The sequence below is a fragment of the Pipistrellus hanaki genome, assembly GCF_964339955.1.
Source record: "Pipistrellus hanaki genome assembly, chromosome: 2".
In the NCBI taxonomy this organism is placed as follows: domain Eukaryota; kingdom Metazoa; phylum Chordata; class Mammalia; order Chiroptera; family Vespertilionidae; genus Pipistrellus; species Pipistrellus hanaki.
This window is the reverse complement of record NC_140504.1, coordinates 29,320,062-29,337,995: the sequence shown is the minus strand read 5'-3', so window position 1 is coordinate 29,337,995 and position 17,934 is coordinate 29,320,062. Positions and strand designations below refer to the sequence as shown.

At 39.1% G+C, this 17,934-nt stretch overlaps 1 protein-coding gene across 1 annotated transcript in view; it reads left to right on the top strand.

Moving 5' to 3' along the window:
* The window catches only part of PLD1 (phospholipase D1), a 193,974-nt gene that overhangs the window by 116,791 nt on the left and 59,249 nt on the right, over positions 1–17,934 (top strand). Inside the window, exons 12-16 of the mRNA XM_084874150.1 lie at positions 1,133–1,214; positions 8,910–9,020; positions 10,765–10,965; positions 13,975–14,188; positions 14,735–14,848. Of these exons, the coding sequence (XP_084730276.1) occupies positions 1,133–1,214; positions 8,910–9,020; positions 10,765–10,965; positions 13,975–14,188; positions 14,735–14,848 (722 nt within the window). The remainder of the gene's footprint in view (positions 1–1,132; positions 1,215–8,909; positions 9,021–10,764; positions 10,966–13,974; positions 14,189–14,734; positions 14,849–17,934) is intronic.

Here is a 17,934-nt window from a genome sequence, read left to right as displayed (position 1 = left end):
CTTTCCCCAGGTCTAGCATTTCAGCAGATGAAGTGTTCTTGTTTGTTTTTCCTCATTACAGGGGGAGGGGGGCGTATATCACATGTAGATTTAACTGACTTCAGACCTCAACCCCAAGGGGGAAAGTGACTCTACTGTATGCTTAGCTGCCTGTGGCATCACTGAAAAGAAGAGCCAAGGGTTTATTGTCACATTGGAAACACTTGATCAGTGAGCCTGCCTTCTCTTTTTGGCCCAGAAAGACCCAGGTTTCATGGACACTGCTCCTTGGAAGCCAGAGTGTATGTTAATAAGTTAGAACACTTTTGGCTTGGATTAACAGAATGCTCAACTAAACAATGAGGATTCACTTGTCTCACGTAATGAGAAATCCAAAGTTAGGCAATCCTAAGGTTAGTGGAGTGGTCTAGTGATTTCACCATTCTGGTCTTTTCCTCACAGTGGTTCTCAACCTTTTTAATGCTGCGACCCTTTAATACAGTTCTTAACCACTGCTGTAGAGCCTAAGACCATTGGAAAACACAGATATTTACATTATGATTCATTAACAGTAGCAAAATTAAGTAGAAAGAAAATAATTTTATGGTTAGGGGTCACCACAACATGAGGAACTGTATTAAAGGGTCGTGGCATTAAAAATGTTGAGAATCACTGCTTAGAATTTCAATATGACTGCAACATAGCCTCATACAACATCCACCCTAAAGCCTTTTTTCCTGTTTTGAGCGATGGTGTGTCTCTCTATTACCAAAGAGGAAAAACTTTTCCATGAACATATTTCCCTTTGTATACCTCATTATCTAGGATTATGTGACATTGTATAGGAGTTGGGGGAAGTAAGGGTGTAGAATATTTATACTATATGGTGGGAACAAGGAGAATGGCTGCTGGCTGGGCAACCACCAACAGTGTCTGTGTGTATGTGTGTGTGTGTGTGCGCGTGCGCATATGTGAGTAAGATGTATAGAGAAAAATCTAGGTTGGCTTTTTGTATGGAGAAAGGCTCATGCTTTTTTATGAACTTGTACATGGGCTTATATGGATGGCATTTGGGCTAAAATCGCCTTTGTTTCCTATGACACGATTAGAACTTTGTATGTTATTTTAATTACCTGAAATGTTGTGATTTCAGGTTGAGTCCAGAAATCTTCCTGAAACGCCCTGTGGTTGAAGGAAATCGTTGGAGGTTGGACTGCATTCTTAAACGAAAAGCGGTATGTACTTTCCAGACAAGTGCTGATATAATTTCTTAAATGCTTATTGCTTCTTAAATGCCTTTTCTTTTTTAAAGTCCTCCCTGTATACTTACTAACATTTTTTTTTAAGAATTGGGTAAAAAAGTAAAATACTTTCTGTTTTCAAATTTATTTGGTTCTGATTTTTTTCCTATTGTTCTTAAATGCATAATATTTTAGCCTAATACACAGCATGACTTTTATTAGCAATTCTAATTTTTATTTTTTTAATCAGTTATGGGTAGTTAATTTTATAGTCAAATTTTGTGATAACATTTTATTAATGGATGATAAAAGATGAAATGAAGCATAGCATTTTATTTTACTTATTATGCTGTTATCTGAGCAAAAAACAAAGTCATCTGAGATTTCTCTCAGATGGGACCAAGCTGATGTTGAAGAATATCAAGGAAGAGGGTCAGTAAGAATTGAAGCTGTTTTATTTCAGTTTGGGGACAGTTCTTGGTAATGTGAAATGGTTTTCTTTGTAGTTGACCATGTAGATTCTGGGTGAGCACTAAGTGTGCTCTTTTGTTATAAAAAAATAAATAACTGAATCAGTATACCAGGTTCATCAAAGACTACTATGCATTCATATTTCTAATGAAACTTTTATGTAGTTGGCCCTTAACCAAGTTAAATTAAGGTGAATTAGAATAGAACTGGATTTCTTGTTAATGTTCAAATGGGGAGTGCTTACCTTTTTACTATTATTTGAAACTGTCTTAATCTTGTTTATTCTATCATTAAACATTCCTGCAGATTTTGTAGATCCTTAGTAATTGTGGGTAGTGTTTTACTATTCCTCACAGCCTACACTCATTTCTTTCCCCCATCTTTTATATTCTTCTACCTCTTGACTAACTCACCTTTTCCTTCAATATCTTTTCCCCATGTTTTTACTTTAGGATTTTTGCAAATATAATATAATCTGAGTTCACTGCTAATATTGAAGGCTGAAATTGATAATCTTCATTTCAGACACGTCTTGCCACACAGCATCATTTTCATGGCTAATCTAATGTGTTGTTTGAACAAAAGTCTATTCACAAAATTGGAAATTCTGGTCTTGAAAAGCATTATTTGCATAGCCATTAAATAATTTAGCATACATTTATCTCCTGATCTACATACTACGTAAACTAGTACTAATTTGTGTATGAAAAGGATTTCATATCTGCCCATGGAAGGCTTGCTCAAGGACTCATGTTCTAAGCTCAATCTTAAGGTTACCAAATGGGTTTCTGTATGTTGAATGGGCTGTAATTTTCTCCAGGAATCAATAATACTAGTAAGACCTCTTCTTATAGTAGTTATCCAACACTTTACTGTTTTAGCTTTCAATCAACATGTGTTTGCTGAATGCTTAGTGAGTGCAGGGCACTTGGCTAATCATATGTGAATGTACATAAATAAGCATGATTCTTGACCTGAAGGAGCTTATCAATATACAAAAGAGTCAGTTGACAGTCAAGGTCCAAGATTAAAAAGCAGGAGGGAGAACATTGGGTAGGTCTGCTGGGGAATGCGTCAGGACATGAGAGATTTAGGGGATTTAGAATGAAAAATTAAATTAAAAAGAAGAAATTTCCGGATTTAGGAAATGTGGTGTGGAAACAGGAATTCAGAAGGCTTTGCCAGTAACAGTAAGGTGACAAGGTTGATTACACCTGAGTGTTAGCATAGGTGGGATGGCAGCAGATCAAGATGGAAGACAGGTTGCAGTTAGGACATGAAAGGTTGATTATCTAAGCCAGTGGTTTGGGCTTTATGCAATACAGTGGGGATCTACTGGGTTGGGGGTGTTATGGATGAAGGGTGATCTGATCAAAATGATGTGTTGGAAGGTGAATCTAGTAGTGGGAGGAACAAACTCAGATTTAGAGAGCTAAAGTTTAGATCCTTTGAGTGTGGGATGTGACAGAACATCTAATAAGCTCCATAAAGTAGTCAATGTTGGAACAGAGCTCAGGAGGAAGATCCTGCAAGCCAGGCCCTCGACCTCATGTTAGCTGGCAGATGTTGGTTTATCCCCTTAGTGTACCTGCCTAGTTTCCTTTTCTATCACAACCATGGCTTCTCTTTGCTTTTATTGCCTCTGAACCCAGGTGAGGTTCCAGGTGGACACCAGAGCCCAGTAATTATTATGGTCTGATAATAGTGGTTTATTTGAATTTTATTAACTTCCTGAAACTTGTGATTTTTGAATTGGGGATGATGATTTTTAAAATTTCCTAAGGAGATAGTAACACTGTTAAATATTAATTTCTCAGTGGATCATTTAACAGAATTGGTCTTCCATAATCTAGCTATACCATATTATTAAGTTGGTTGTGCTTTTTTAATACTTGGATCATTCCAAATTTACATTTCATATGCTTATGAACACTGTTTCATATAAGTAATTTTGCTTCTGAAAGTCACTAATTTCACAAGGTAGTGGGTTGATAACATTTATTTTTGCATTAATGGGTCCCAGAGGTCAACAAGATTGATTTAAATAAATGATTTTCTTCCCTTCCATTTGATTGTGCAGGTTTTAGGGAAGGAACTCAGTGTTTCTCCCTCATTGCCAACATATAGGCAAACATCTCTTAAAATGGCTGTTTCATAGGAGGGAGAATACAATATTTTGTTTCTCTGTAATAACCAAGTTGATATTTTCCTGTCTCTTGGATCTTCTGATATGCAATGTTATTATTTAAAATAATCTAAGCTAACCTTGAGAGGTAGAGTGTTTACTATTCAAATCAGCACCCCAAGGTTTCCCACAGTCCTGCATTGTCTTCACTAAGAGGTGAGGTCATTTGCTTCATGGTTATGGGTAACTATATCCTTGTACCCAATTGGTATAGTTTAATCTTAGAGACATGTAATACTTCTGATGAGACTTGCATCAAAAGAATCCTCAAGCATAGCAACCTGGGGGCTTACAGGAAAATTTGTAGGTCCTCAGAGGGCTTTGTCATCTGGTTAATTCCTTACAGTCCAGGATCACAGTGTACATTCTAGAATTGCAGTCTGTGAGCAATGGGAGGGAAGGATATTCAGGCATATCAAATGAGATAAATAATCATATCTCTTCCAAAACACACACACACACACACACACACACACACACACACACACACAAAACAAACAAACAAACAAACAAACAAAACACAAAGAGAATCTTATCAAAGTGGTGAAGGACATGGCAGGGAAGGGAGAAGACAGGTTCAACTTTGAGGTCTGTGCTTTGGACAAAACTGGTTTTAAAAACACTCACAAAACAACTCACAGGCATTTGTGACCTTACATCCCAATGCTGCCTGCAGTTAACTGGCAAGGATATGGAATTTTTCATTCCTGGGAATTCCTGGACAAGTGATAAAATGAGTGATTAGCCTGAGGAACTGTAAGCTATGCTCACTTCAAGCAGTGGACAGACCTGGCTGCATCCAGAAAATATTTTGACCATGGTGCTTTGAGCAATTTGAGAAAACACTGGCTCAGGAACAAAATCTCTTGATTTCAACTCTGAAATTTTTTGTTTGTTTGTTTGTTTTGTTTTTGTTTTTGCATGTCTGATGTATATCTAAAACTTCCTACTGCTGACAGTATTGTTCTGTTTTACTTGAGTAAAAGCAAATTAGAAAAGAGGACAGAAAGTTCACCTTTGGAAATTCAAGTTTGACATTGATTCTGTGGAACGTTCGGGTTAGTTGACTTGAATAGCCACAAGAAACATGGTGTTGGGGGACTCTTTCCCCCTCCCCACATGGGAGTCTGTGCTTGTTTCTCTCTCTCTCTCTCTCTCTCTCTCTCTCCTCTCTCTCTCTCTCTCTCTCTCTCTCTCCCCTTATGTTTTTTTCTTTTCTTTTAATTTATTTATTGGTTATGGTATCACATAATTGTCCTTATCCCCTATTCCCATCCCACGTTTGCCCCCACCCCCCTGTTGTCCATGATCACTGGTTAGGCTTATACAAGTCCTTTGGTTGATCTCTCCCACTTTGTGCTTGTTTCTCAATAATTTTCCACCTTTTGCTTTACCAAAACAAAAACAAAAGCAAAAACAAAAATAAACAAACAAACAAAAAATGGTGTTGTGTAGTCAAATCCAAGCCATTCCTTTGTTTTCCTACTTCCCCTATTAATACTTTCCTTCCATCTCTCTAAGCAAAAGTTGATAAACGGCATTAGAAAAACATTGGTTGTTTGAAAAGTGTATCTTTTTAAAATTTCAGTTAACATTACTCCTCTTGTTTTCTTTCTAATTTGGATTTCATTTTGCATAAATATTTCCCACATTTGTATAAGTTTCCACAATTATGATCCAGGAAATGCCTTTGTTCCCTAGGAACATTTTTTTCCTTTGCCATTTTGAGTTTATGAGAGTGTTGCAATGCATTGACTAAGAGAAGAGGAGTTTTATTGCTTTAGTATCACAGAAGTCTTGTCACTAATTAACTTTATTGGAGAAGTGAGCAAATAATTGTAAACCAGACTGTGTAAAAATGAACTTTTTATATTTAATTACTTCCTTATTAGTCATTTGTATTTAAGCTAAAAAAGACTCAATGTTTCTACCCTATTTCCTCTAGAGTTTATTTATTACAATGATTAAAGACACAGTAAAGAAGAAAATGTCAGGTATGATAGATGGAAGGTAATAATGTAATCCATTAGCGTTAACATTTCTGTTATTTCAAAAATCTATTCGTTATGAGGGTAAATCGAAAATTGTAAGATTCAGGCCAGTTCCTAAGTTGTGACTACTTTTCTTACGAGTGAGTAATAATCTCATAGGCCTAAGAAGTAGAATTTCATCCATTTGAAACAAATCAACCATGATGAAAGATATCAGCTGTAATGTACTATAACTTAGGTTGAAATTTTAGGTTTTAAGCTTTATATCTTTCAATGGGAGGCTATTTTTGGATAGCTGTTATTCAGTGCTGAATCCTAAAATATTCAAATAGGAAAGTAAGCCTGAACAATAGAAGAGAAAAATAACATAATGTTCTTGCCTTCATTTAGAACCCTCAATCAGTGATTCACAGCTGAGCACTCCCTGGCCAGAGCATTAGCCATTAGTCTGTTCACTTCTTGTCTACACTTTCACTTCCTGATCTCTTTACTCAAGTAATAGTTATGTCATTATAACAAATAATGAGCAAGTTCCAAAAGTCCGCTGATAACCAGGAAAATAGAATGACTACTTTTTTTTTTTTTCAGAGCAAGAATTAATCTTCTAGTTCTCACATTTCTCAATGCAACAAATCTAGTGTGTCCTTTCAAAAATGTATACACATCTTAGATATTACTAATATCAAGAAAGTTAAGCCCTAGCTGGTTTTGCTCAGTAGGCAGAGCGTCGGTCTGCAAATTGAAGAGTCACGGGTTCAATTCCAGTCAAGGGCACATGCCAGGGGGTGTGCAGGAGGCAGCCAATCAATGATTCTTTCTTATCATTGATGTTTCTATTTCTCTCTCCTCTCTCTTCCTCTCTGAGATCTATAAAAATATATTTTTAAAAGGAAGTTAAATTATTAGTATTATGAAGTAATATGTTATTATAAGGCATTAGGGGCCAAAATAATACTTCTTGGTATTGGCAGAACAATATTTGGGAATTGTATTTGTGTTTGGTTTACTCCAAATTTTACATCCTGCAACTTAAAATATAAACTCCTATATTGTTTTTCATTTTAAATATATTTGTATTGATTTCAGAGAGGAAGGGAAAAGGAGAGATAGAAAAAATCAATGTTGAGAGAGAATCATTGATCAGCTGCCTCCTACACACCCCACCCTGGGGATGGAGCCCACAACCCAGGCATGTGCCCTAACTGGGAATCAAACCATGATCTCCTGGTTCATAGGTCAGTGCTCAACCAGTGAGCCATTTATGACTCAAATTTCCATTATAAATAATGCCTAATTATCATGGGTTATTTATTTACAATTCAAATTATTCTCTGCCACTATAATTTATTAGATATGCCTACATCTCTAATAGTTTAGGAAGTATTATGAAATATTTCTTATGGTCTAATTTCTGAGATATTAAGTGCCTACTTTAGATACATTATCCAATGTGTATGCAATATGTTTCAAAATGCTTTCAGAGCTGCTGGGTTTAGAGAGTGCAAACTTAAATGCTGCAAACTACACAGCAATACCGAGGATGCACACCTAAAAAATAAAAACGTAGCACAGGAAGTGGGGGTAAATAAGACAAGAGTATCCTGGATAAGTACATTCTGATCGATATGTTGAAGGGGGAACCATCTGAGTGGACATGGAGAAGGGGAGGGATATTCGGGGGCGGGGCGATTAGCATAGGCTGAAACCTTATTACCATCCAGAACTAGAAAAAGAGGTACTGCTACTTCTTTGTACTACCAGCTGCTGAACATTCTCCTTTTGATGGTTAATATTAATAATAAATGTTATTTCTATAACATTTAAAGTTTTCCAGACACCTTTGACTTAATTTGACCCTCATAATGGTTTGTCTATTTTCTTTTAGCTCCCAAGTGTTCATTTGTGAGAGGGTGCTTAAATTATGGAATTTTTGAGTGTTAGAGAAGGTGACTTCTGAAGTCATTTCACTGGTGAAATCAACATTAATGATTCAATTATGGGTTATGAGTGGGAACCAATACGTTTATCTCTTAAAGATTAAGAAATGCGCCCTAGTCAGTTTGGTTCGGTGACTAGAGCCTTATACTAAAGGGTTTGATTTTGGTCAGGAGGCAACCAATCAGACATCAATTTATTCATTTAAATAAATTTTTTTTTTAAAAGAAAAATTCTAGCCTGGCTGGTATGGCTCAGTGGTTGAGTGTCAACCTACCAATCAGTAGGTCATGGTTCGATTTCAGGTTAGGACGCATGCCTGGGTTTTGGGCTCAAGCCTCGGCAAGGGGCGTGGAGGAGGCAGATAACCAATGATTCTCTCTCATCATAAATGTTTCTATTTCTATCTCCCTCTTCCTTTCTCTCTGAAATCAATAAAAATTAAAAATTAAAAAAACAAAAAAACAAAAATTTCTTTGAAACATACCCCAGGAACATTAAGGGATATTTAGTTTAACTTATATCAGAGGTTTGTTTTTAATCACTTCAACAGTTGAAGTATAATAAAAACAAATAGTAAGAACTCCTTCTTTTTTGCATGCATATAAGCCTAACCGATAGACAGACAACAGGGGGCATGAGTTGGGGGGAAAGGGGGTAATGTGGGAAGGACACATATGTAACACCTTAATCAATAAATTAAAAATAAATAAATAAAATAAAATAAAAACAAACAACAACATGAATCAAATCAAAGCTTTCTAAATGATATGTGTTTGGAAATATTCTCAGGTGTAAGACTATGAGGCACTTTTAGTAGTTGAGATGATAATTTCAAGGTTCTGACTCTAGTCAAATATTGATACTGTCTTGGCATAACAAATTGTAGGAATGGAAGAAAGATAATATTTATTTTTTACATCTGGGTCTTAATATACATACATTTTTGTTTCACCTTCCTTGTATTGTGTTGTTCATTAATATTTTACAATACTTGTTTATAGAAGAAATTTTAGAAAACACAGTGTACAGAAAGGAAGAAGAAAAATAAAACCATAGCTTACCTACAGAAATTCTCATTCCTGCCTGTGTTTTCTCCTGTGACAGCAAGAGGGGGTGAGGATCTTTATAATGCTCTACAAAGAGGTGGAACTTGCCCTTGGAATAAACAGTGAATACAGCAAGAGGACTTTAATACGTCTACACCCCAACATAAAGGTATTCAGGTTCATCTTGCTGAAACATGTTTCTTCTCTATTATTCTGTAGTTTTTCAGATTTATTTTGCTTTGAGTGGTGGTAATGTGTAGAATTTCCTAATGTATATATTCAATAAATAGCATTGTGTTCTTCTCAGAAATAAAAGATAATACTATACTTTTTTAATATTTCTAATATTGATGGAGTCAACGAGGGTCACTTTTCTGCTTTTCTCACCCTGATTAGAGGCCTGCTGTACAAATTTGTGCACTGGTAGGGTCCCTAGGCCTGGCTGGCATTCAGGGTTGATCAGGGCCTTCCAGCATCTGGCTGTGGTCTCCCTTCCCCAGCTGCTGGCTGCCAGCCAGTGCCTTCCTTCATTCCTTCATTCCGTGTCGCCCCCTGATGGTCAGCGTATGTCATAGCGAGCTATCGAATTCCCTGTCTCTGGGTAGAACTCCCAAGGGGACACTTTGCATATTAGCCATAGATAGATAGATGATAGATAGATAGATAGATAGATAGATAGATAGATAGATAGATAGATAGATATAGATAGATAGATAGATGATAGATAGAAGATGATAGATAGATAGATAGATAGATAGATAGATATAGATAATTTAGTTAAGAGCACACTTCCTAGAGTTGTTTTTGAGGCCTGTCAAGTTTCCATTCCCCTCATTAAGATGATCCCGGAATCTCTAAAATGTGATCTCCCTGGGGCATCCCTTGAATACAGATAGCAACAAAGAGAGCTCCTCTCTTATTGTATTTTAGGACTTAAAATACTTTTCTTTAAAAAAAAAAAAAAATATATATATATATATATATATATATATATATATATATATATATACATTTTTATTGATTTCAGAGAGAAAGGGAAAGGGAGAGAGAGATAGAAACATCAATGATGAGAGAGAATCATTGATTGGCTGCCTCCTGCATGCCCCACACTGGGAATCGAGCCCGCAACCTGGGCATGTGCCCTGACTGGGAATAGAACCCTGACCTCCTGGTTCATAGGTCGATGCTCAACCACTGAGCCATGCTCTTAAAGTACTTTTCTTAATAGCATCTTGTATAAAATACTAATAAAGTAAACAAGCACAACAAGCAATTCAAAGAAAGCTATTTGTTATTTTACCAAAGACCTAAAGCTTATCAATAAATACCCTGGCCAGTATTCTCAGTGGGTAGAGAATTGGCCCATGCACCAAAGGGTCTTAGGTTCCATTCCTGCATTTAGAGAGAATTCTTTACAAGCAGGAAGTTAATAACTCCTCAACGTACCCTTCAGATTCAGAGCTGCCAAAATATCTTTCTCCCTATATTCACGTGCTTCCTATGTTGACACCATGGCTGCCAAAAGATCAATATAGTTATCAAAAAATTTGTCACAGATAGAGATGTTGTTTAAATATTTTTTTGTTTGTTTTTAAATAATACCATATATATCCTTTAGGAGGGAAAGAGAATTAGCTATTTCATTGAGCTGACTTCTATAGGAATATGTGCCGAAATTTCAAGCTAAATGGCAGTTGCCCCAAAATGTAGTGTGGGTGGGGGTTTGAGGAGGCTTCAGATGTAACTAGAAGTCTTCCCAGTTAAATACTAGAAATAAAAGGAGAAGTTTGGGGATTTTCTTTGATGTACACAGAGCCCATTTTGGTATTTGAATTATAGAAAATGCCACTCAGGGGTGAAAACAGAAGAACATTTAAAAAATCATGTTACCTATGCAATTTTTTCCTTTTAAGGTGATGAGGCACCCAGATCACGTGTCCTCCGCCGTATATCTGTGGGCTCATCATGAGAAACTTGTCATCATCGACCAGTCGGTGGCCTTTGTGGGGGGGATCGATCTGGCCTATGGCAGGTGGGATGACAATGAGCACAGACTCACGGACGTGGGCAGCGTGAAGCGTGTCGTCTCTGGACCGTCGATGTGCTCCCTCCCAGTGAGTAATTTCACCTTTACAGAACTGCATAACAATTTGTGTAAATATATATTACTAGAGGCCTGGTGCACGTGAGGTCCCTTGGTGAGATGACAGGGATCGGGCCGAAACCCGCAGTCCAACATCCCCCAGGGATGTAGGAGTGTGGGAAGCAGCAGGCAACTGGGGAGGAGCCTGGGCCAGGTGCCTCACCACCCCCATTCATCTTGGCCCCACTGTGCCTGCCACCACTGGGTAGGCTTGCTGCCACTTCACTGTGGTTTCTGAGCACCTGTCCTAGGGCGATACTAGTGTGGCCATGACTGAGAAATTGCCGCAGGCTCACACCCAGTCAGTCCCAAAGCTGGTCCAGATCCTGGTTCCAGTCCAAATGGGGGAGGGGCACACAGGGGGAGTGTCCATAGGAGAGGCTCACACCACCACAGCTGCACTTGCCAGCAGTGAGCCCAGCATCTGGCATCTGTCAATTAGCTGAGCAGTGTTCCCACTGTGGGAGTGCACTGACCATCAGTGGGCAGTTCCTGCATTGAGCGTCTGCCCCCTGGTGGTCAGTGCATTTCATAGCAACGGGTTGAATGGTCAAAGGGTCAAACAGTTGCTTCAGCTTTTATATATAAGGACTAGAGGCCCAGTGCATGAAATTTGTGCATGGATAGGGTCCCTAGCGGCTGCCAGCTGCTGGCCAGGGCCTCCATTCCCCAGCTGCGAGCTGTTGGCCAGGACCTTTCTTCATTCTGTGCGGCTCCCTGTTGGTCAACACACATCCTATCGAGCAATTGAACTCCCGGTCAGTCGAACTCCTGAGGGGACACTTTGCGTATTAGGATTTTATGTAGATAGATAGCCTGACTGATTGATTGAATGAGAGTGCCATTAAGTCAAACATAGATATATCTGTTTTGTTTCTTCTCTCATAAGAAGAGAAAATAGATTCAGTGGAGCATTTGCTCTCTCATACTCCACTCCTTTGTTGTACATTTAAATTAAAGATTTATTTGCTATTAGGATACAGTTTATAAACAAAAATGTGAAGCAATTGAACTTTAAGTTAAATAAGCTGCCTTATTATAGGCAGGTAACTGCCAAGGTTTTTGGAATCTTCCTACTTAAAGAGATATAAAATAGGATAGGTAATTCTATTTGAAAGTAGGAGGTTAATAACTTCACAAACTACCTTTAAACCAAAAGCTGCCAACATATATCTATATCCCTATATTCATATATTGTACTTATTATCTCAACTCAAGTGGTTGCCAAAACATCAATATATGTATTAAAAAAGTATATAGGCTTCCTCCTATTTTACTGCTGGCTACGTTGGTACTTTTTCTGGGAAAACTGAAATGTAGTGAATTGGTAACAGAGAGGATAACTGACAGAAAAAGCACTGCTTACTTAATATTTAGCAGAGAAAGTTCATTGAGGGTAACTTATATATTGGGTCGGCAGCTAAGTAATTGCGGATTTTTTAAAGAAAATCAAAGACAATTTTTTCATGGAACTAAATAACTTTATTCTTTAATGTATTGCCCATTTTGATCAATGACCTTTTGCCATCTTTCAGGCAGCATCATAATCCCACGTTCAAAAAACTTCTGGTTTTTATTAGCAAAAAACTGAATCAGGTACGATTTGACATCATCATCATTATTGAAATTTTTACCATTCAAGGAGTTTTGTAAAGATCGAAACAAAAAGTAATCAGATGGTGCAAGGTCAGGACTATATGGTGGATGTGGCAAAACATTCCAACCAAGCTCCATTAATTTTTGCCGAGTGACCAAAGATGTGTGTGGCCTTGCATTGTCATGATGGAATACAACACCTTTTCGATTTGTCAATTCGGGCCACTTTTCTTCAACTGCATTGTTTAATTTCGTTAGTTGTTCAATGTAGACATCAGAATTGATCGTTCGGTTGGGTGGTAAGAGTTCAAAGTAGACAATTCCTTTGTAATCCCACCAAACTGATAACAAAATCTTCTTTTGATGAATATCAGCTTTTGATGTTGTTTGAGTTGGTTCACCTGGCCTGCTCCACGATCTTTTCCGCTTGATATTGTTGTAAACAACCCATTTTTCATCGCCAGTTATCAGTCGTTTTAAAAATGGATCATTTTCATTACGTTTCTTTAGCAAATCGCAGCTGCTAATGCGTTGCGTTAACTGTGATTCTTTCAGTTCGTGAGGAACCCATGTATCGAGTTTTTGAACATAGCCAAGTTGTTTTAAGTGATTTTCAATGCATGTATGTGATACATGAAGCTTCTCTGCAATCTCACGTGTTGTACTGTGACAGTCCGAATTGATTATTGCTTTGATTAGGGCGTCATCAACTTCAACTGGACGACCAGAGCGTCTTTCATCTTTGAGTGAAAAATTACCAGAACAAAATTTGGCAAACCAATTTTGACACTGCCGTTCTTTTAAGGCTTCGTCACCATAAACAGCACATAACTTTTTATGAGCTTGTGATGCGTTTTTCCCTTGCGGAAATAAAAAAGCAAAATATGACGAAAATGTTCCTTTTGATTTTCCATTTTTTAACGAACGCCAAACAAAAACTACAAAACAGATCAAAAAACTTTTTTTACTGATTAACAGCTGAATAGCCAACTATCAAATACAAAATGTGTTTTACATTTGTACTACGTCTGCAAACCTAAAAATTCAACTGAAGCCATATATGTGTGAAACCCGCAATTACTTAGTTGCCGACCCAATATATATATATAATTGTGTTTGAGATAAGCCAATTAATTGATATGACATTTCAGGAATTTGGCCTGAAAGAATAACTACAATGGAACACCTGCTGTGCCTTTGGCTGTATTTAAACAGATCACAAGAATCCCTACTGCCCTGCAGCTGACCTCACACCTCACTGTGTGTCTGTTAGAAACTCCTGTCCTGTGCCCACTGTACACCTCACCGGACTGAAATGAAAGGGCCACAGCGCAGTGTATTTGATGCAGTGTCTTTTTTGTTTTGTTTTCAATTGTCTTCACAGGCTGAAGTGACAGGATCTATGGAATCCTTAAGCCTCAAAGATAAAAAGGAGTCTGCTAAAGATCTGCCCATCCTGAAGAGTGCTGATGACATGGATTCAAAACTGAAAGGCATAGGCAAACCCAGCAAGTTCTCCAAATTCAGCCTCTACAGGCAGCTGCACAGGCACCACCTGCACGGCTCTGACAGCCTCAGCAGCATCGACAGCACCTCCAGTAAGTCCTTCTCGTGGTTAGACCTGATCGGGACCACACTCTGTGCCTCCATAGCCAGACACTGCACCCTCGCTTTTAGAATCTACCTTCCTATGGTGGAGTAAATGGGTCAATGCCGACAGGTCACTGGATCATCGTATTCCACATCTTGCCATCGCATTGTAGAACAGATTTATTGCTTTATTCACATGAGTCGTCTTAACAAACACAAGTCATGCTTCTGATGGTAGCAGAATGACTAGTTTAGAAAAAAAACAAACACATTTCATTTCTCTTCCCATCCAGAAATACAACAAGCATTTCTCCTCAAACATCAGGTTTTCTGCATCTGAGCAATGTGCTGTTCTTTTTAGCCTTGCGATTTTCTGTGGCCCAGGACCTGTGACTGCTTTGATAACCTTGCCTCATTTTAAAAAATGATCACCTCTGCTTTCCAGTCTAGAAAACCTGAGATAGATAGATAGATAGATAGATAGATAGATAGATAGATAGATAGATATTTCTTTGTAACAAACAAACAACAAAAACACTCTTAACTTTCTCCAGGTTATTCTAATCACTGTAGAAGTCGTCAGAATTTAATCCATGGTCTAAAGCCCCACTTGAAACTCTTTCGCTCCTCCAATGATACTGAGGAGGGGCTCGCTAGACCTTCCGCAGGTAAGTCACCTTCCCAGGCTTCAGCTTGTACTGCATGGCCAGTGAGTGTGTTTCTGGATCATCTTTCTGTCCACGCAGTTTGCACACCACACATACTGAGAGCAAAGCCTGGGGGACGTCCACGGGATTCCTACAGTCCTAGGGCTGAGATGAGACATTGCCTAAGCAGGGTACAGCGCACGGCACCTGCAGTCCCGTGGGGCTTTAGTTCTGTGGAAGGTGGGAGGGTTTCCCTGATGATCCAGAAAGACGTTCCTGAGGAGGGGACGTTGGAGTTGGGTTTGGAAGTCATGTCATTGGGTAGGTGAGGATATGAAGACATTGCAGGGAAAGGAAAGGAGGTGATGGAATGGGCACGCACCAAGTGCTTCTACATGTTAGAAAACTCATCCTTCAAGTTGATAGGACCAGGAAGAGAGGTGGCAGTCATGTTTGACCTTCCCAACATAAATAAAGGAGTCATGCTCTAAAGGTGAATTTTTAGACATTGTAATCGGATAACCTTTCGTTAGAAGAACCACACGCTTGAGGAACACGTTATCAGGCCTAATTTATGATGGTGGAAATGAAGAGGATTGGACAGTGGGTCAGATATAGGGACAAGTTGCCATGATAATATACGTAGCAGCCGCAGTAAAATTGCAGGCTAGTGTTTATGGTGTGCAGACTCTCTGAGATCACCGCCAGGAGCACCGGTGGTGTTATCTCCCTTTTACAGACGAGGTGACTCAGGTCCAGAGGTGATAAATGACTTACAAAGTGAATCCCTCCCAGCGCCCATGGTTGGAATTTGTGATTGAGCAGAAATGCAGATTGACCTAATGGCCTGTGGAGATGGCCCACGTGGAGCCCAGCTAACAGGGCCGGATGTGAGTCATTCCCGGTGGCAGAGACTAAAGAAACCCAGTGAATTAAGCTGGACCTTGGGCTGTGGTGCCCAGCATTCTTTGGTCTGGGGACTTTGCATTTTAAAAACTGATTATATTTAATGAACTAAAGCTCCAATGCAATCGTTAAATAAGTTTGTATGTTGTAAATCATAACATTGACAGACCTTAAAAAATGGGGAAAACTGTAGATGAGGAGACATCTTATTTATTTAGCATAAAGCATGCACTTGATGTATATGTGGGCTCAGGGTGTCGCCCACATATACATCAGAATTGTGAAGAACATACTAAGTGTTTCATCCCCTTGAGGGATTGCGCTCTTTTATAAACTGTCAGTGGAGATGTATATATGATTCATTGGTTTCATTAAATAAGTACTTAATAAGCTCCTATTATACGCCAATCACTGCTCTATGTACTAGGGATCTACAGTGAAAAAAAAAAACCCAGATGAAATGCAATTAACTAGTTGGATGTTAAGGATGGGAATTGTATATATAAATATCACATCAAGCACAACATATCAGGTGGTGAAAATTATCGTGGAGAACAGGGGAAGGGGACAGACAGAGGGGAGAAATTATGATTTTATATCAGGTTGTTCAGAAAATGCTTCTCTAATGAGGTGAGTTTTAAAAAGAGATCAAAAGGAAGAGAAGAATGAGGCTAAGAGAAGAGCTGAGTGGAAGAGGTTCCCGCCAGAGGAATAGCAAGTGTGAAGGCTGAGAGGCAGGAGGGGATCAGTGTTTCCAGGACTGAGCTGGAGGGATCTGGAAGGGGGCAAAGTCTGGGTCGATTACATTACATAAGGTCTTGCAGCCCTTGTAAGGCCTTTCCCTTTGAATGAGATAGAAAGCCATTGGAAGGTCTTGAGTGGACGATGAACAGGGTCTGACTTAGATTTTTACAGGCACATTCTTTACAGCAGACCTGAGAGGCAAGTAGTGACACATCTTGAAGTGGCACTCATGGCATTTGCTGATATTCTGCTTGTGGGGTGTGAGAGACGGAGAGGACTCTTTTCATGAATTACGTTAAATTGCAGTTTAATTTTTAATATGGAAAAACCCACAAATGTGTGTAAAAAAGGAAGCTAAATCCTTCTGGAGCAGTGCTTTGCAAAGCCTGTTCCTTGGGCCCTGGTGCTTCTCAGGGGTCCTGTAGAGGATACTGAGGAGGTGAGCCCTGGAACCTCCCACCCCTGTTGGTATTTGATTCAACCAGAGCCATCTTGTTGTACATTTTTATGTATTGGAGTTCTGTGTGAATTTGCATTGAAAAAAAAAAAGTAAGTTTTAACTATTAGTAATAAAGGAAGTTTAAAGAACATAGCTCTGTATTTAAATCACATAATGACTTATACCAATATATTTTATAGGAATTGAAACAAGCATAGAGTAACTCTATATCAGAAATTAGAGGCCCAGTGCAAGAAAATTTGTGCACTTGGGGGAGGGGGGGTCTTTTAGGTTTCTGCTCCCTATCACAGTCCAGGACCCCTCAGGGGATGTCTGACTGCCAGCTTAGGCCTGCTCCCTGGGGGAGCAGGCCTAAGCTGGCAGTCAGTCATCCCTCTGGCAGCCCAGGAGCCCTCAGGGGATGTTCAACTGATGGCTCAGCACTGCCAAGGGGCGGGAGAGGCTCCCACCACCACTGCTGTGCTTGCAGCTGTCAACCCAGCTTGTGGCTGAGCAGAGCTACCCAAGTGGGTGCGCACTGACCTATGGTGCACGTCATAGCGACTGGCCATTCCCAGTCATTCCCCTGTTAGAGTCAATTTTTTTTTTTTATATATAGGATTAGAAACTGAGTTTCGCTGAGTTAATAACTTGCTTTTTGGAGGCAGTGAACTGTGGTAGCTTCTCTGCAGTGTCAGTTTCCCTGGAATGCATGAGGCCGTGGGGAACCTGGTGCCCAGTGAACCTTACATGTGATGCACACAGTCAGTTTGGAGTGTGCACACAAGATCACTATGAGGTTTTATTATTGATTTTTTACAGAGAGAAAGAGAGAGGGATAGAGAGAAACATCGATGATAGAGAAACATCTATCAGCTGCCTCTTGCACACCCCCTACTGGGGATGTGCCCGCAACCAAGGTACATGCCTTTGACCGGAATTGAACCTGGGACCTTTCACCGCAGGCCAATGCTCTATCCACTGAGCCAAACCGGTTTTGGTTCAGTATGAGTTTTTA